Here is a 19,542-nt window from a genome sequence, read left to right as displayed (position 1 = left end):
AAGCGTGACATAATGAGTTTACTTGTACCACTGTTCAGTAAGAGGAGATTGTGATGCTTAACCTCTTTGTTGAAGTGAATTTGTTTGTTATCTTAAAAGAAAAAGAATTCATTTGTGGCTCCTTATATACTGCCTGTTTTTTGTCAGTGGCTAAAACAGTTCTTGGGTTATAATAGTCTGGAATAAGTAGGAACCCCTATATGGTATGTGTCTGCAGTACATAAAGTTATCATTCAGTAGAGGAAGGTGCAGGGTCTGATTATAAGAGCAACTCTTTAAAAAGATACTCCTAGGGGCCATACCTGATGTGATGGATGCAGTTACATTTGCTGTTCAGATGTCTGCCTGTACAAATATAAAGTAATGGGTGGAAGTCAAAGCTTTGCACCAGAGAGCTATACGAGTGATGGAAACTCAACTGGAATTGAACCAGGATGGGGAGAGGTGTGGCTGAAGTGATGGAGCACAGAAAGGTAAAAAAAGGAAAGGATCTTGTTCCCATCACCAACATGCGCCTCATTTGCAAGCACTGTAGCCCGCATACTCACCAAATTCACATGACCAAATGGGCAAACTTGGGAACAGACATATGTGATTGTTCCTATCACTATACTTTGGCCTGAGGTGGTAGGTTGGAGAAGTTTCCTAAGAGAGGGCAAGCAGTGATGTTTGTTTCCTTGGATTGCAAACATGCCCTGGCTGCATACATTAACTTCATTATTATTTGGTGATTAGACAACATTTTTGCTTACTGATGGGATGATGAAATGATACCCAAAAATTTCAAACCCGTATTTCAACAAATCATAAAAAGATTCTTCTGGATTTGGTTTTTTGTTTGTTTGTTTGCTTAATGGAGGGGAGACCTCTTTTATTCTGCCTTGCTTGCTGATGAATGTCTAGTTTTGTCCCAGTTTCTTTTACTTTTACTATATAATGTGGTTCTGACACATACTGTGGCAAATTTGCCCTAGACTCATATCTAGAATATCCTTAATCACTTAGGTGTTTGGAACAAAGTGCTTGTTTTGGCTGTTGGGTTCATTTGCATTGTGGAAAGACATGGACTACTCTTCCTGTAGGCACCACAGAAAACATAATAAATGCATTCAAGTTGACCAATGCATTAAATGTGTGTATTGTGCCTTTGAGATGACATTGAGCTTAGCATGGTTGTTTCCTTTCATCCCATGATGTTGCATCAGTGTGCAGTACGTGTCTGCCTGTTTCCATTCTGTCTTGTGTTATGTCCTTCTGTCTCTTCAAGTTCTCTGTGCAGTTTCTTCCTGTGTGTCTGTCTGTAGATGAAGGAGCTGAGGATGAGGTGGGACCTCTTCGCAGCAGCTCATGGCATGGGCCAGCTGCCACAGGGGAGAGGCGTAAGTTCCTTGCCCCTTCCATTTCAGTGTCTGTGCCTGATGATGAGCCCTACAATTCAGATGAGGAGTACTATGAACACCCTTTGTTCAGCTCCGAATGGACTGAAGCTAGTGGACCTCCCAGTGCCACAGCCCAGAGTGCAGAGGCCTTTTTAGGCTATGAAGAAGGTGAACAAAGCATGGTCCCACTCTTCCTCCTCTCCTCTACCCTGCCATGCCACATTCATTTCATCATTTGTGTCCAGGGCTGTCAGGTGTCAGGTTTAGTCCTAAAGTTTCAGAGTTTTATCCTCTACCTTCTCAGGGTCTTCAGGTCTGAGACCAGAATCAAAGGGAAAGGCTATTTTAAGCTTGGCTTGGCAGCTTTTGCTACAACCTCATGTCCATCATGTTTTTTTTGTGTGCTTTCCCCCCCCCCTTTTTTTCTTTGAACAGCAGACCCCCATGACACACCACAAATGGCTTTTGAAAGTCTCTTCATTTTCCAAAATAGGTTTCTTTGCAGTACATTGTGGAGTGGAGATGTGGAGTTACTTGTCTGGCTCTTTGGATTCCATTCTATGCCCCATTCAAAAAGTTTAGGCACTTGCAACATTAAAATCTCCTTGCTGCTCCATAGTTCTTTCAAATATAGTAGTGTATTATTGATGGGGACAGATTGTTGAAACACCACACCCTGTGATTCCAGTCTCAAGGAGTGGGGCTCAAAACATAGCATTTTTCTTCTGGCAAGTGAAACTGACCAGGACAAATTTTGGGACATTTCTGAATTTATTTCTGGGGTGATCTATGGATTTTGCTTTAGTGGAGTGGGTTAATATAATTTTGTCTAGCTAAAACAGACTTGTATTACATATTCAAACATTATTTGAAGAAATACATCATTTAAAGAAATAGACAAAATCAAGAAATAGACAAAATCAAGGAGACTTTGACAAGTATAATTACTTTTGACTTTCTGAAATTTAAAAGAAAAGTTGGAGAGAGATTCCATTTAAATTAATAGTGCAAGGCTAAGGAGTAAATCCCTAAGATGGTTGGATGGTACCTTGTATGCCTCCTTCCAGGAACTCCTGCAGCCAAGCTGGTGCCAAACATATTGCTCTGCTTTCCTTTGGACCACATCAGTGAGGCCGACCTGAGTGTCTTGTTATCTGGGCAGCCTGGGGCCTCCATACACACTTGCCAGGCTTGTACCCCAGGGAGGTCATTTTGGTCCTGGTAACACCCCCGAGGTGCACTCCATTGCCTCAAGACATACTGATGCCAACAGCAATGTTCCAACATAGATTTTGCAAGACCCGGCTCCAGAGTGTGGTGCTCTATAGTCACCCACTTTGGACATAACAACGAATAAGCCATGGCTTGCATGTTCCCCATTCCATGTGCAAAGGGAAGAGATTCTGTTGCTTTGGGGGAACAAATCATGGTTTGTTACTACATCTGAACGCAGCAGACAGTGGCTTCTTCAAACCACATTTATGTTAACAAGGCAGGCTATCAAGCTTCATTTTTGTCATTTTGCATTGTATTCTGTACTTGTCTTAGCATGCTGATCAGCACCTATAAGGGCTTCCCTTAGACAGAACTGCTTTGTTCCTTGTTCCTTTTTCACAGCATGGAGCTCTGCCTCCAATGAAGTTCTAACTGGCAAAATGAGGGCAATTCTGTATATCTCGTGTGTGCAGTATAGAGTCCATCCTGCAAAGAGCCTTTATCATTATGCAAAGGGTGGCAGAAAATACTTCATGAGTTAATACAAGCAAAATCAATTTCCTTTTTAGCTTTTCTTTGGTTATGAAAAATCTCTTCTTTTATTCTTCCTGAATTCCTAAATCTATGGTTTAAATAACTTTGCTGTATATTGCTGAATTGAAGGTAAGCTTGTTGAGTGCACAGCAGTGCATGCAAAGCCTCTAAACTGAGCCCTAAAGGTGTGGCAATGATCTGTCTCTAGAGAGAGCCACAACTTCTCACATTGCTGCCTCTTGTGCCAAATAAGAATGCATGTTTCAATGATTTACAAAGCAGCCCTATTCATACCTACTCATGTATTGAGTTGAATGGGGCTTACCCCTGGGTCACTATGACTAGGGTTGTAGCTTATTCAATGCTACAGTATTGTTACTTCACAAGGGCAGAATGGATTTGGGTATTTTTAAGCACCAGGCAAATATGTGTTTATTCTATTTAATTTAAAATATTTGTACCTCACCTTTCCATCCACCAGGATCCACAAAGTGATTGTAAATAGCAGTTTAAAAGGAGTTATCAAAACATAAAACAGCAATAAAATAGCAACATAAGCAATAAAGCCAATGCCAAAGCAGCAAGAAAGCAACCATTATCACAGGAGCCAAGCAAGTTTCCCTCTGTTGTATTCTAGGCACCAATATTGAGAAGGCCCTTTCCTGAATAGGCATTATCCATTAGATGACCTGGGGGGGGGGGGCAGACATGGAGCCTCTGGAGATGACCTTTGTTCACGAGTCGGTTCATTCTAAAGAAGGTGGTTTGAGGCATCCCAGTCCCAGGCTACACAGAGCTTTAAAAGTCAAAACCAACACCTTAGATTGAGCCTTAAAACAAACTAGTTACATATTACAGTAATCAAAAGGGCAATATATTTTGTTTGACTATTTATTAGTCCTTTTCAAAACCATCAGTCACAACCACACATCTCCATTATCATAGATAACAATTTCTTTCCTACAGTCGTTTCCACCTTGGGAACAATAAAACATTTTCAGCTTTATTTTATTACTGTGGCTTGCCCCAAAAGCATGGGCTATGCATATCATTTGGCAATTAGGAGTGCTCTGCAGGTTCGCAGACTCCTGGCCTTATCTCCTCTTTCTTTTCAGCTTCACACGCCCCTTTCCTTTTCCTTCCTTGGTTAGCATCAAGACTGAATTGACATAGCCATAGGTAACACTACCCATAGTTAGATTCTAAACTAGAAAATGAGACCAGGATTAGAAAGTTGTCTGTGGTTCTAAAGCTAATTATGGTTAGCGGTTATTGTAACTATTCCAGTTCAGATATAACAGTGAACCACTGCTAACTCTAACTAGAGAAGGGAGGGAGAAGTATGAGGGAAAGGAGTATGGAAGCTGTTTACCAAACCATGGTTTGACAGTCAAGAACGGATGATGTTTGAATCAGACCAATTTTCAACAGAAAAAAGAAGACATTCAGCATTACAAATGGCATTGTCAGCCATAACAATTAAAAAAATAATAATGCAAGCTCACTCGCTTCATGGTACTAAAAATGTGGTAACAGCTAAGGTGACACAAATGTATAAATTCTGTGCAGAGCTGAAAATGTTGTACATGGGCAACCAGTTTAATGTGTGCATCTTGTGTGTGTGTCTTGGTGTCGCCTCATTTTTCCATCCTTTCCCCCTTCTGTTCTGTCAAAGAAGAAGAAGAGGAAGACACAGTTAAAGGTCCAGTGGCTGATGAACCCAAACCTGCTGTTCCGCTTGGTGAGGAATGTGAGAAAATGAGTGATCCTGCTGAGCCTTTGCAACAGGCAGAGGGCTCCAAAGAGGCCCAGCAGGACTCAATTTCTGAAGACCAAGTGGCACGTAATGGGGAAAATGTCACCCTAGTTGAGGAGGAACCCTTGAAAGCCAAAATGCCTTCCTTGGGTGAGGAAGGTGTGTCCTCCTTAGGGACCTGCATGTGTTGGCTGCATTTGAGCTGTTCTCAAGCTTCCTCCACTCTGCTCCATTTACTCTTTCCCCCATTTAATACCCTCATGATTAATGCTCTTGTTATTATGCTTTGAGGAGTGCATAACAGCCAAGCCAACTGTGCAAATGCTGTGTGATGATGACATGGTTTCCCACCACTGCAGCTGATTCCTGACTTTCCCCCCTAACCATGACACAGTATGCTATGCAGCCAAGCTGATATATCACAAAGCCTTCCCTCCCTCTTCATCGCAGATGTGTTTGCCAGTCACATTGCTGATCTGTGTATATATTTTTTACTTTTTGTTTTTGATGCAGAGGTTCATCTGCTTTTCATTTCAAGAAACCAGCTGATTAACCTTGACTATGACATAAAGAGGCTTAAATTGTACCAATGTCTTTTGTTTGCAGTGTGCAGTGTATTTTTGCTTGTGCTTCAGTACATTCTGGCTCAATTTCTCCAAGGCTGCTGCTTCTTATGTCATATCTTTGCCATTCATTGCAGTCCACCTTGACCCTCCTTAGCCATTGCCAGAATTTTTTGTTTTCATCTTTGTTACCTTTCTTACAAGTTGATGCTGAAAATTGAAAACCCAGTGCGGGAAGAAAATTTGCATGGATTCCCATGATATTTTGGAAACCAGAATGAAGAGCAAGATTAGACATTGAGGGTGAAATCCTGTGTTACTAAGTCAAACAAACCATAATGAAGCTCTTCTACTTGAGGAAAAATTAAATACAAGTTCAGAGTTTGACCTCCTAATGAAATCTGTTAACCCTGTTAACCAGATTAGGCTGTGATCCAGAGTGTACTCATATTCTCGAGCACTTCCACAAATAATCAGACCAGAATTCAGCCTAACTTTCAATGGAATATTTGTGGAAAGTTTGATTACGAGTGAAATGATTGAATACTAAGAATAAAAGTTGCTGAAGAAAAATCAGCTTAGCTTATATGACCTTTTAGACGAGGATGTCAGCATACGTTCTGTAGTACCAATCTAGACTAGATATAGAAGTGTTAGTAGCAATGGGAGCTGTGGGGAAGGATTGGATTGGGATTGCAGCAGTGGAACTTCACTCTGATATAATTCCTATTAAACCCCACCCCTTTCCAAGCTGTTTCCCTGCAGGTCAGATAACACTTATTGGAGTCAGGGGTCTCAACTTGAAGATCCTCTCAACAGCTGCTATTCACACTTTTTTTAAAAAATCACAGAAGATCCTTTTTATGGGTGATCTGATACACAGTACATATAACATTATTTCTGTCAAAATCTCTCACAAATAACTCCCATTAAAACTTAAGTCATAGACTAAAAAGATGAATTCTCTAATTGACCAGTAACTGGTTGAAAAAGAGTTCCTAGAGGGCAGGAATAAAATGACAACTTTTATGATGAAGTAAACAAATAGTGTGTAATCCGCCCTGGCCCAATGTTCTGCCTTAGGAATGAGTATAGTTTCACCTGTAAAAATCCTTAAGTCAGGGCACATAGGAAGGAATTCAATGTCATATTATTAGTACTGTTCCATCAGTACAATAATGTCTATTTCTAGACAAAACAACCTCTCCTTGTTTTCCCACCATGGAAAGAGCTTTTTAACCCACCTGCCTTGCTTGCTGGGCTCAGAAAGTTCATGAGAAGGCTCCCACAAGATCCTGTAGGAGACTTGCAGGGCTTTCCCAGAACCCAGAAAACAAGGCGGGGAGCTTAAAATCTCATCTTTCATGGGGAGGGGTCAGAGTGTAAGGCCCACTCAACATTGGCTTCAAACAAGTAGGGATGCTCACATGAGGCCATTTGTGGTGTGGGGTCATTCTGGCTTTGTGCAATTTTGTTTATATGTGCAATAGCCAGAAATGTAACCCTCATGTAAGATGAGCTCTTACCTGTGCTATCTATCTATCTATCTATCTATCTATCTATCTATTTAGAAAATACTTAAGAGATGGAGGCTAGACTTGATAGATGTATACAGCATTAAACACAAACTTTGAGAACTTGAGTAGAGAGAAACGATCCTCTCTTTCACATTAAAATCGACCAGAGATGTTAAATGAGCAGCAGTTTAAGGTCAAATTACACAACTGTAGTCCTTTGCCGGACTCATAATTTACAGAATTAACTAACACAAAATATGATGAGGACCATTGTCTTGGATGGCTTCCTCCCCGCATACCTGTTCAGAGAGAGCAGGTTGCTCAGTGGCAACTAGCTGCGTTAGCTAAAAGTTAGCCCTCCAAAGACAGCATACCTTTGTTCATCAGGTGCTGAGCACCGTCACCATGATGCCTGGCTTGTGAGCTTCCAGAGGCACCAGGCTGGCCGCTTTTAGAGCCAGAATTTGGGATGAAGGTGTTTCCAAGCAAGGGGATTTATATGAACTGTGAAGCATATAGTGCACTTAGCTAGGGGGATTAGGGGCTTCCAAGCTTGTTCAAATGAAACAACTGCTCTGCTAAAGGACAGCTGTTTCCCAATTTGGAACAGGTTCTCTGGATCACAGCCATAGTGTGGATCACAGTTCTTAACAGGTTTATCTGAGTCTCTCACAGTGCCTAATCTGATGTAAGAATGTGATCATTAAAAATAGTGGCAGTGTTGCAAAATGATCATTTGTGGGAAATGAAGCAATACCAAATATTTCCATAGAAATATGTGACTGTTGAGGGACGTGGGTGGCGCTGTGGGTTAAACCACAGAGCCTAGGACTTGCCGATCAGAAGGTCGGCAGTTCGAATGCCCGCGACGGGGTGAGCTCCCGTTGTTTGGTCCCTGCTCCTACTAACCTAGCAGTTCGAAAGCACATCAAAGTGCAAGTAGATAAATAGGGACCGTTCCGGCGGGAAGGTAAACGGCCTTTCCGTGTGCCGCTCTGGTTCGCCAGAAGTGGCTTAGACATGCTGGCCACATGACCCGGAAGCTGTCTGCGGACAAACACCGGCTCCCTCGGCCTATAGAGCTAGATGAGCGCGCAACCCCAGAGTCGGTCACAACTGGACTTAATGGCCAGGGGTCCCTTTACCTTTACCTTTTATGGGACTGTTGATCGGGATGAATTGTTTTTCAATTTCCTGTTCCTGGGTTTAGAAGGATGCCAAGAACAATATATACTTTGCAGCTGAATCCTAGACATGCTTACTGAGAAATAAGCTTGCTGAATTCAGTAGGGTTTACTCACAAGCAAGTGTGCACAGGATTGCAGTGTTAATGTTTATTCCTTTTGAAACTGATTTCTTTTGAAACAAGTGGGATAAAAATTGTGCTGTATGCTGAGCTGAAATGGTTCCCACTGAAATAATTATATATGTTGAGAATACAGAATTTTGCCAAGATTTTTCAGGACATTTTTAAAGACATGTGTAACCATAATTGTAATATGATGTTGTAGATTGCATTATGCAGGCCCTGTAATTGTCTGAGGAAACAAAGTCTTATTAAGCATGGCATATAATGTTTAAGAAAGGCATCACTATATAAAATGTTACCAAAGGATATAGGCAAATGAAGAATTAAAATTTCCATGAGTTTTAAATAAGAAAATCTAAGGCTTGAGCTTTTCAGCAATGTGCTGGAAGCTGCAGTGGCACTGATTTTGTTTTGAATCAGTGGTAGATCTTCACATTTTATATTAACATCTGGATTTCAAAGACAGTATTTAATGTCTTTAATGACAGTAATCTGATTTTTAAAAATATATGAAAGGGGGGGGAATGTTCCTCCTGTAATAACTGAAAATTGGTGAATAAATTGCTTTGTAACTATTATTTGATTGAGCTCAAATAAAAGGAATCATATCATTAAATGGATTTAGAGGTTTGAATGTTAAATATAATATGCAGCCTATCACAAATATTATGCCTATGTATGACTGTAATTCAGAATTTATATCATTGAGTGATATCCATTGTCAGGCAGAGAAGGCCTGTTGAAATCAATAGATTTAAGTTATTTAACTGATTTCAGTGGGTCTATTCTGAGGATGACTGACATTGGATATCACCCATTGTACCATAAAGCGTAATAAGATGAAGTTGGGTTTATCTGTAGTGTAATGCTTGTGAGGAAACTGGCCTATGATTTTAAAAGCATAATAATTTGTCATTAAACTATAGGTAGGTTTGCGTGTATCACAGGAGTTATTATTAATACTTTAAATAAAGATTTGTCCCTCTAAAAGAGAGAAAAACCATCTGTTTAAAAAAGACCTCTAAAAAGGTACCATTGCATGTGACCCCCCCTTTTTTTAACCACTTTGCCATGCCAAATAATGCTGTAAACTAGTCTGCTGCTGCCTGTGAATGCTTTAAGTAATCTGTTGTAAAATCCAATCAAACAACTACAGATTTACTTGCAGCTTCGAAGATGGAAATCCATGAGGAGCATACAGGCCTTTTTGCAGCTGAGCCGTTAGGCCCAAAGGAACCAGAGAAAGGAAGTAAGACTAGTGAGCAACCTATACACGATGCCTTAGTTCAGCAGCCAGCAAAAACCGAGACTTTAGAAACAACAGAATCACAAGGCAAAGGGGAAGAAAAAATGCTCCCAACCCTGTCAGGACAGACCTTAGATGCCAGTCCACAGAAGAAAGAAGACAGGAATTCTATAAAAGCAGATTTTGATTTCACTGGAGAGCCACATCTACATAAAGAACCGAAAGATTTGTCAACAGAGCTGCACAAAGAAAGTAAAACAGATGAAAAGGCTCCAGAGGCCCAGAAACCTGCCGCTGAAGCACAACCCTTCAGGTCTAGAGATGGCCAGTTTGATGCTATAAAAAGTGACTTTACCTCTCATGAAAGCATAGGTTGTTTCTCATCTTCAGAATTTACAGTGGGCCAAAAAAGCACAGTTAAAACTGTGTTTTCTTCTGAAACTTTGCCAGTTACTCTACATAAATCTGAGCCACATGGTAGTAGAAACATGATGCAAATATCTACTCCTTCAGAGATTGCCAAAGATAGAAAAATTGACAAAGAGCAAGCAAAAAAACATGAAGAAGAATTTGAAGTATTGACTTCTCATGCCTCAAAACAAATTACAGTGCAGACGCCCACCCAAAATGTTCCTCTTTGGGAGGAAGAGAAAGATATGACAGAGGATGAAAGTGACGAGGAGGGGTACTCCATTTCCAGTGGACAAAAGCCCAAGATATTAGATGATCATTTTTTAAAAGCTCATGGCCAACAAACAACTGCTTTAGGTAAAGAAGTAGAAGGAGCTGATTCTAAAAAGCTATCTGGTACTCTCAAAGCAGAAGAAGAGTTGGAGAAAACTGAGGTTTCATCAACATGGGATATTAAAAAAGAGGAAAAGCATGGCACAGAGAGTTCTACAGAAAGACTCAGCCAAGAATTACTTCCTGAAAAAGTAAATGAACCTTTAGATAAAGCTGTATTGTCTGCAGCAATAGAGAAACCCACTGCTGAACCCAGCAAAGAATCTCTGCAAGGAAAGGATGGGAAAGGGGAAGTGTTCTCAGCTGCAGATTCAGAAGCTCACAAAATGCAGATAGAGGAGGATAAATCAGGAATGTCTACATATTTTGAGACTTCCACCCTTAAGGATGAAGCTTTCAAGAGTGACATCCTACAGCAAGGCAATGATTACTATGAACTGAGTGATACTAAAGAGGAGACCTACGACCCTTACCATAAAGATTTCATCATATCTAAGAAAGACACTGAGCAATTTCAGCCAGAGGCATATCAACACACCAGCATACCTGCTCATGAAATGGGATACAGCACCCTTGCCCAGGGCTTCCCAGATGATTCTGAGGAACCTAGTTCCCCTACAGAAAGAATGTACACCATTGACCCAAACGTATATGGGGATAAGAGAGAACTCCACAGTAAAAATAAAGATGATTTAACTCTAAGCAGGAGCTTGGGTCTTGGTGGGAGATCTGCCATAGAGCAGAGGAGTATGTCAATTAATCTTCCCATGTCCTGCTTGGACTCTATAGCACTGGGGTTTAACTTTGGGCGGACACATGACCTTTCACCACTAGGTTCAGATATTATGGATAATGCTAGTGGCGATGAAGGCGATGATTATTTGCCAGCCACTACTCCAGCAGTAGAAAAGTCTCCCTCCTTCCCATCAGTGAGCAGGGAAGAAGATGAGAAAACTGAAGAGTCCAAAGTAAAACAAGGAGGAGAGATCCAAGTGGAGCCTTTGTGTGAGTCACCCTTCCTGGCTAAAGATTATTACAAAAACGGGACTGTAATGGCACCTGATTTACCTGAAATGTTGGACTTAGCAGGCACAAGGTCAAGAGAAGCATCTGTGAGTGCAGATGCTGAGGTAGTCCACAGGAAGTCTGTTCCTTCAGAAGCAGTTGTAGAGGACAGTGGAGTGGCCCAGCTCCTCATGGCCGACGAGAACCATATGACTCTAAAAGCTGACAGTCAACTAGAAGATTTAGGTTACTGTGTTTTCAATAAGTACACTGTGCCAATGCCATCTCCAGTACAGGACAGTGAGAATTTGACAGGGGAAAGCTGTCCCTTTGATGAAAAAATTAGAAGAGGTGTCGTTGCAGACCTTTCTTTGATAGAAGTGAAGTTGGCAGCAGCTGAGAGAGCCAAAGAAGAAAGAGAGGCCTCTGGGGAATCAGCAGTTTTAGGCAAAGAATTTGAGCAGGAGAGAAAAGCTATTGATAAACTAGATACTGTGCTAGAAAAAAGTGAGGAACAAAGTGACTCTAAAGACGTTTGTTCTCATGAGGACACTGAATATGAAAAAGCAAAGCCTGCTCCAACTTTAGAAAATGCAGGTGATAAACATATAGTTGGACTGGAAGAGAAAGGTTCTTCATTATCTGAGAAAGAAAAAAAAGCTGTTCACATTGCTGAAGAGACAGGCAAGGCAGAAATTTCCTATAAACCAGACTATGATGCTATAAAGCATGAGATGGATTCTGCTGCTCGGCAAGTTGAGCAAGAAAACCAGACTAAGTTAGGCGTTCATGTCACTGAGCCTATTACAGAGCAAGGCACAGATGAGGGTCAAGAAAAGACCCTCTCAACATTGCCCCAAGATTCTGCAAAAGCAGAAACTGCTCAAATGAAAGATGCCAATAAACTGTCTGAAACTGAAGTTAAGGAGAAAGGAGCGAAGCCTGACCTGGTTCACCAAGAAGCAGTAGATAAAGAAGAATCATATGAGTCAAGTGGTGATAATGACCAAGCGCAAGAGGGCTTGCCTGTAGAAACTTTAAAACCATATGATGACAAATTAGAACTAGAAAGCCCTTCTTTGTTGGAAGAGGAGATGGCATCACAATTGACAGTGGAACAACCAGTTACAGAAAGAGGTGCATATAAAGCTACCAAAGACGAAACAACTGAAATTCAAATGGAGAACATATCACAGCCTAAGGAAGATAATGTGGAATCTCTAGGATTGGAAGGCTCTGTAAAAACTGAGGCATTGCAGGAAGAAGAAGAACAAGAGAAGGAGAGTAAGCAAGCAGAAGAACAAGAGGAAGAGATCAAACAAGCAGAAGAACAAGAGGAAGAGAGTAAGCAAAAAGAAGAATATGAGGAAGAGAGTAAACTAGAGCAAGCAGAAGAAATTAAGCAAGAACAGCAGAAGGAAAAGATCATGCAGGAAGGTGAGGAAGACAGTAGACAAGAAGAAGAAAAGAGTAAGCAAGAGGAAGAGATTAAGAAAGAAGAGATGGAGCAGGAAGAAGGAGAGATGAGGCAAAGAAGCAAAGAAAGGGACTTTGAGATACCTGGTGAAGAGCTTAAGGTGTGTGAAGCTGTCCCTGGGCAAATGCCTGAACTCAAAGGAGTAATAGAGTCTGTGGTTACAATTGAGGATGACTTCATCACAATAGTGCAGACCACAGTCGATGAGGGAGAAACCAGCTCCCACAGTGTGCGCTTTGCAGAAGCACCACCGGCTGATACAGAAGAAGAAAGTGTCCATCCTGAAGTGGAGGTGGAGGTGGTGACTGATGTCGAAGCAGAGACAAAAGAAAGCTCTCTGGAAGCTCCTGGCTCCCCTGAACAAGAAGAAATCCCATTGACTGATTACAAGACAGAGACGTATGATGACTATAAAGATGAAACAACCATCGATGACTCCATCCTGGACACAGACAGCATATGGGTGGATACTCAAGGTGTGCCTTATCCTTTTTTCATTTTTTTGTTTCTGAAATTATTCATTAATAATTAATAATTAATAATAATTAATATTACCACATTCAGGAATATTGTTAAAATAATGACAATAGGAAATAATCTGATTTTTAAAAATGAAATCCCACTGAAGCACTATTAACATTTTACTAATTCTGTGTTGTTGTTGTTTTTTGTTGTTATAATTTACTCTGATCCTGCAGATGATGATAGGAGCATCATGACTGAACAGTTAGAGACTGTTCCTAAAGAGGAGAAGGCAGAGAGAGAATTGCGGAGACCGTCTCTTGATAAACATAAAAAAGAGAAACCTTTAAAAACTGGGAGAGGCAGGATTTCTACTCCTGAAAGAAAAATAGCTAAAAAGGAACCTAGCACTGTCTCCAGAGATGAAGTGAGAAGGAAAAAAGGTTCATGTAATACTATCTTTTTCCTATAATGCCATACTGTGAGTTGTTCACCTGTTTTATAGGAGTCTTTTAGCAGTACTGTTACACATTTAATCAAGAATATTCATTTGTCTTAACAGCAAGGCATTCAGTCTACATTGCTTCCAGCCACTCCAGTTTAGGCTGATGATTTCTTTCTTTTATGGAGTAGGAAAACATCCTGTATGAGAATTCAGCTCTGCTTACTTGGATTCATTAATACCAAATAAATAACACTAGCATAAAGTCACATATGTACCATGACTTTGCGAGTGCTCTGGGTAGCCATGTGGCAATCTTTCCATCTGCTTAGTTGCCGAATCTAGTATGTAAAATATCCCACTATTATTCCCCATGTGCAAGAGGCAGAGAATTGTCAATGGGCACCAGTCAGGGGCGTGGGTGGCGCTGTGGTCTAAACCATTGAACCTCTTGGGCTTGCCGATCAGAAGGTCGGCGGTTCGAATCCGCGCGACGGGGTGAGCTTCCGTTGCTCGTTCTCAGCTCCTGCCCACGTAGCAGTTCAAAAGCATGTCAAAGTGAAAGTAGATAAATAGGTACTGCTCCGGTGGGAAGCTAAACGGCGTTTCCGTGTGCTGCTCTAGTTCGCCAGAAACGGCTTAGTCATGCTGGCCACATGACCCGGAAAAACTGCAGACAAATGTCGGCTCCCTCGGCCAGTAAAGCGAGATGAGTGCACCAACCCCAGAGTCGTCCATGACTGGACCTAGCGGTCAGGGGTCCCTTTACCTTTTACCAGTCAGATCTGTGGCTCCACTGGGTTTTGAGCCCTGGTTAATGTCCAGAATTTTGTCCAAGCCAAAGTGAGGCCTAGATCCTGCAGATCTGTCACTTAACTAAAAAAATAAAATACTTCCATTGTTTGCACCAGTGGAACATAGCACATACCCTTCCAGACATAGCCTTGGAAGCTGCCCAGTACAATTGCAATGCTACATGGCAGGAGTGTGCAGGCTGGAGTGGGAATATGCCCTCATTCTATGCAGTTTGTACAGAAGGTGCCTGGCTTGCACAGTCAGAGTGTGGTGACAGGTAAAGTGACACTTGCTACCCAATGAAGGGTCAGTTGTTGCCTGCAACAACTATGAGTCGTCTCTGGGTCTTGATAGGCTCACATTCTAACTGAAGGTCTAAAACATGGTACCAACAGCCAAAATGTCATGTTGAAATATATTTCGGTTTCTTGGGTTTTTTTATTTCTGATTCTATGCTCTTGTTTTCTTGTCTATAGCTGTATATAAGAAAGCTGAACTTTCTAAAAAAGCTGAAGTTCAGGCTCACTCTCCCTCCAGGAAAATCATTTTAAAACCTGCTATCAAACATACTAGACCAACTCATCTCTCCTGTGTTAAGCGGAAGCAGACAGGTGATTGTGCTGTCTTGAATTTATGCAACGTGGCTGGCAAACATAGACATTACTATTGTTATTATTATTTGTAATCTCATTGCTCTACTGGCTGCTCTGGTTTTGATTTTAGTTTTCTTACTCCCCCTTCTGAGACCTTTTTCTGCTGCCATGAATGATACTGCTTTTTTGTATCATGCATTTGTTTGTTTGTTTGTTTGTTTGTTTGTTTGTTTGTTTGTTTGAACAGAGACCATGATCATGTATGCTTGTCATGCTTGGATTTCCCAAGTTCTGTAGTTGTTTCTTGGCATTGTGGTTTGACAGTGGTGGTGTAGAAATTTCTCTGTTTTGCCTTGTTCTGTTTTATTTTCTCTCTCTCCATTTTGCTCTGTTCTGGTGGGAAGTGCTAATGGCTTTAAACCATGGTTTACATTTTTTCATCTATATCCCTTTTTTTCCTCATGCATAATAAGAAGAAGCATTTCAGCATTGCTCGGCTTGTATTTATATTGTATGCATTAGCTGTTTCAAATCTATTAACGTATTTTGTATATTGAAAGTTTTATATATTGAAACACAAAACCTTCAGGGCGAATTGAGCTCTGCCAGGAAGTGGAAAGTGAAGAAATATGTAGTCACTAGGACTATGAATCTATAACTTTCCATCTTTTTCTGCTATGAGGACCTTGGACAATACAGGGGGGGAAAATAGGGGATTCTTTCAGTTTATGCATCTCTCTGTTGTCATTCGGAGGAACAGAAACTTGGGCTTTCCAGGACTTTCCAGGCAGCGAGTGGAAGCATAAATGGATACAAACCTACAAGGAACGACGCTGTGTGATTTGCACTGAAATGAAAAAGAATTGGATTTGCACAACCCCACCATTTTAGTTGGATCTGCGTGCGGAAACTTAAGTGGATCATGCACATGCTCTGCCTCTTCACACATCCACACACTAACATTATTTGATCCCTATCCTTCAAAGGGAAGAAGAATAAAAAGCACCCTCATTCTCTTTCAATACTTTTATGTAAAGAATTCATCAGATGATTCTACTAACTCCAGGAAAAATGTTTCCCTCACCCAGTGGTGTAGCGTGGGTTGTCAGCACCCGGGGCAAGGCAAGTAATTTGTGCCCCCTAACCCATGGATTTGCGCCCCCTAACCCGTGGATTTGCGCCCCCTAACCCTAACCCCCAGATGTTGCGCCCGGTGCGGCCAGCCCCCCCTGCACCCCCCATGCTACGCCACTGCCCTCACCCAAGCACTGGAAAAATATTCCCACTCAGTATTTTCTTAGAATATAAAATTGTAAATAGGTGTGTCATTTAATAACTTACAAATATAAGAACTCTTCTTGTTAATAGACTAGATCTCTGTATCTTCAGTTTAATGCCGTGTAGTAACCAAAACCTGCAAAGCTTTTTAAAAAGATTAACCCAAATTATATTGAGAGAAAGTTGGCCTTTCAGTTATGTTTGTTTTTTTTACAAAAGGAGGCTATATTTCGTTTTCGAAATAGCTGTACAGATTATTCCTCATCCACTACACAAATAAAACTGTAACTCAGCAAATATATCCACATAGTGTATTACATAATATTTTGTGGTCTATGCATGTTGATTCACAAAATGAGTCATTAGGCACAGTTGGACCCACTAAAGTAAGGTTCATGCCAGTAGGGCATGCGGGTGGAACTAAGTGCATCCCGTCCTGTTTCTGGGTGGATCTTTAATGGGAACACTTTTAAAATCAGCATGGTAACACACTTTTTTTTGGGGGGGGGGGAATCCTCTTAAACCTCTATGTTTACATGGAGGAGACTATGTTTTTCTGTACAATTCCCCCTGAGGGTGAAAGAATGTTATCAAATCATCTCAGTTTTACTTTTAAATAAAAAATTAGAGGAATGAAAGTAGTGCCCATCCATTGGACCATCATAAAGGAATTCACAGGGCTGCAGGTTCTGAAGTGGGCCCATGATCCAATACTGGCTGTTAGCTACTGTTCAAATCAGGTGAGTCTTTTTTGGAATCCAAGTTCAGCAGATTCAAGACCCCCCACTTCCAGCCAATCCCTGCAATATATAGTAACCACTATCCGGATTAGGGTTCTGAGACAGAAAAATGTGCAATTACTATAACTATTGGGTTCTGCTTGAAAAGATCACCACATGGTGATGTTAACAATGCAACTAGATGGCTGGCTGTAGCCTTTTGCCAAGTGAGTTGCGTTTTCTCTGACTCCAGCAGACCCTCAGAAACCCAGAGGTGGGAATTACAGGAATCTCCATGTTAGTAGAGACCCTACATATAGCCAGTGTATACATTTCTATGATTAATTTCCCTGACTTTTTCCTTAGGTAAAAACAGCTGTTGGTGGCTTCAGGCTAAGTAGAGGTGCAGGAAGGGAGGGAAAGAATTTTTTACCTGCTGTCTGTCAATTCAAAATTTCCCTCCCTGTCCCCAAGGAGAAAAACAACTGGTTGAGCAGTTTTGAGCAAACAATGGCTGGCACGCACGCACATGTGTGTTGGCAACAATGCTCACTTGTCATATGAAAGCCTCTCCTCAGTTTTCTGTTCCACATGAGCAATGATCAGCTGTCAATATAAAGAATACATGAGAGGCCTAAGAGATGATCTAGTCCTCGCATGTGGAAATCCATCATCAATGCAAAGAGAAGTAGGTATTGGTGCTGCAATCCACAGTTCCCTACCCCCATAATGGCTGCGCTTGAAGAAATGTGCCTTCTGCATGGTTTGTGACAGCAAACCAGGATCTAAAAGTGATTTTCAGATCCTGGCCTATTTTTTCTAACTAGAGTTTAAACAAACCGTAGTTCCCCAAGTTCAGTTGTCACAGGTAACTGTAATTAGCTTAGTTTAAAAATTGGGCGCAAAAACATTCTATCTCTTCTGAAGTGGAAAAGAGGAAGGGAACAGGGAGCAGACAGTCTCAAGGCCAACTGTGGCTTGTGCATCTTTATGAACTTGGTTTATAAGTAAAAGGTTTAGAGGCTTTTTTAAAGAAAAAGCTGAAAATGCAGGGAAGGCTTCCCCCTGTAATGATAGCCTTAGAGATCTTGGGAAGCTGGTAGCCAGTGCTCTTCTCTTAGTCATGAAAAGAGTGCAGATTATTTGACTGTATTAGGCCAGCCTTGTATTTGTTTCTGATGGATTTTACCCAGTTTTCCAGTTGCTAATTTCTAAGCAGGAAAAGATAAGTCTCTCAAATGCTAGGATTGTGAGCTGATGTTGTTAATGTCCTTGTTTTAAAATTGTGAATTTTGATGAAAGAAGTGGTAATTGCAAATCATGGGTTCTTCAGAATGCTCTTCGTTTTTTATAAAACATTTCTCATATTCTCTTTTTCTTGTATGGGTAAGCAAATTCAAAAGTCACTAGCAGGTATATTTTTCTATAGTAGTAATTTTGAACATATTTACATGGAATGTAAGTCCCATTAAATTTGTCAGTGGGACTTTCTGCTGTGTAAACATGCAAAGGATTGGCGTTAAGAATGGTAATAGAGCTTAGGTTCTAGAAAAAGAAACTAATTCATAAAATCAAGTATACCTGCAGTTGTTCCAGATTTTGATTCAGAGTGGTTTTCCTTCTTTCTCAATACACAGAATGGAAAAGAAAAGAAAGGAATTCTTTTAGAAAGCATTTTAAGTCACCACTACCATCCAAACATTGTCTTAATTTGTACTTCACACTTTGATTGGTTGAAAATGTAAGACTGTTCTTCCTTTGTGACATCACAACATTGATATCATAGGGCAAACGGGCATCAGCTCAGGCTATGTGAACTGGGTCAAACATGTATTAGGTTTGTCTTAATCACCTTAAATTTCATGGTGTATGCCCCAGGAGTAAATATGTTTCTTGCATGATTAAACTGTTAGCCAAACTCCAAAGGACAGGGTGAAGTCATGATCCAGGTTCATTGTTCAGATGGAGGAGTTGTTATGCTTTCAGGTAAGTCAGCAATAAAGGTGTTTTGCCCTCATTTCAGAGCATTGGATTATTGGTTGGCAGTGGATGATTGGAGTCTAATAAAAGGAGAGGTATCTGTTATGGGGATAGGTGAACAGCAGCAGAATTTATAGGGGGGGGGGAATTATACAGGCATTTTGTACTGAACATTCTTTGCCAGATATTGTTTGACTGAAACTCTTTCCTTTGTCTTCTGCTTTGATACTCTCCGCTACAAATTATCATCTATCTTCAGGTAGGATGTTATTTAAGTGAGGGTCACATATCAAAGGAAAAGTGCAGTCATGTTGGCAATAAACTTGAGTTCAAACCATTGGAATTGTAGGCAAACAAGTCTTGCCACATTTGCCTAGGCCAATGAGAATCAACCATAGGTGCCTCAACTAAAATTTGAAATAGTTTAACAAATGGAAGACTCAAAGATGCCTTTTGCCCAACAGCTGCCTTAGCAAGCATTTCATAAACTACACTACCTGCTACTGTTATTAACAATGTGTGTACAGC

At 40.9% G+C, this 19,542-nt stretch overlaps 1 protein-coding gene and 1 long non-coding RNA gene across 31 annotated transcripts in view; one reads left to right on the top strand and one right to left on the bottom strand.

Moving 5' to 3' along the window:
• Positions 1-19,542, top strand: part of MAP2 (microtubule associated protein 2) — a 282,714-nt gene that overhangs the window by 231,294 nt on the left and 31,878 nt on the right. For 12 of the 29 annotated variants that reach the window (XM_081189952.1, XM_081189950.1, XM_081189930.1 and 9 more), the window contains 4 exons: positions 4,804-5,043; positions 9,442-13,221; positions 13,444-13,650; positions 14,921-15,055. The exons of 3 other annotated variants lie outside the window; for them this stretch is intronic. In XM_081189952.1, coding sequence (XP_081046078.1) covers positions 4,804-5,043; positions 9,442-13,221; positions 13,444-13,650; positions 14,921-15,055 — 4,362 coding nt within the window. Of the gene's footprint in view, positions 1-4,803; positions 5,044-9,429; positions 13,222-13,443; positions 13,651-14,920; positions 15,056-19,542 lie in introns of all 29 variants that reach the window. 14 more of the 29 variants (XM_081189940.1, XM_081189938.1, XM_081189934.1 and 11 more) reach the window with 4 other exon arrangements.
• On the bottom strand, positions 3,983-17,696 carry LOC308584954. Of its 2 annotated transcripts, none has more exons than XR_014007053.1 (3): positions 16,379-17,696; positions 5,472-5,657; positions 3,983-4,794 (listed from the first exon to the last, which is right to left on the bottom strand). It is a non-coding gene; the product is annotated as an uncharacterized lncRNA (long non-coding RNA). The 2 variants fall into 2 exon arrangements; XR_014007054.1 differs by having other exon boundaries at positions 3,983-4,789.

Source organism: Podarcis bocagei (assembly GCF_964188305.1).
Source record: "Podarcis bocagei genome assembly, chromosome: 1".
Lineage (NCBI taxonomy): Eukaryota > Metazoa > Chordata > Lepidosauria > Squamata > Lacertidae > Podarcis > Podarcis bocagei.
The sequence above is the reverse complement of the archived record's forward strand: the minus strand, read 5'-3'. Positions and strand labels throughout refer to the sequence as shown.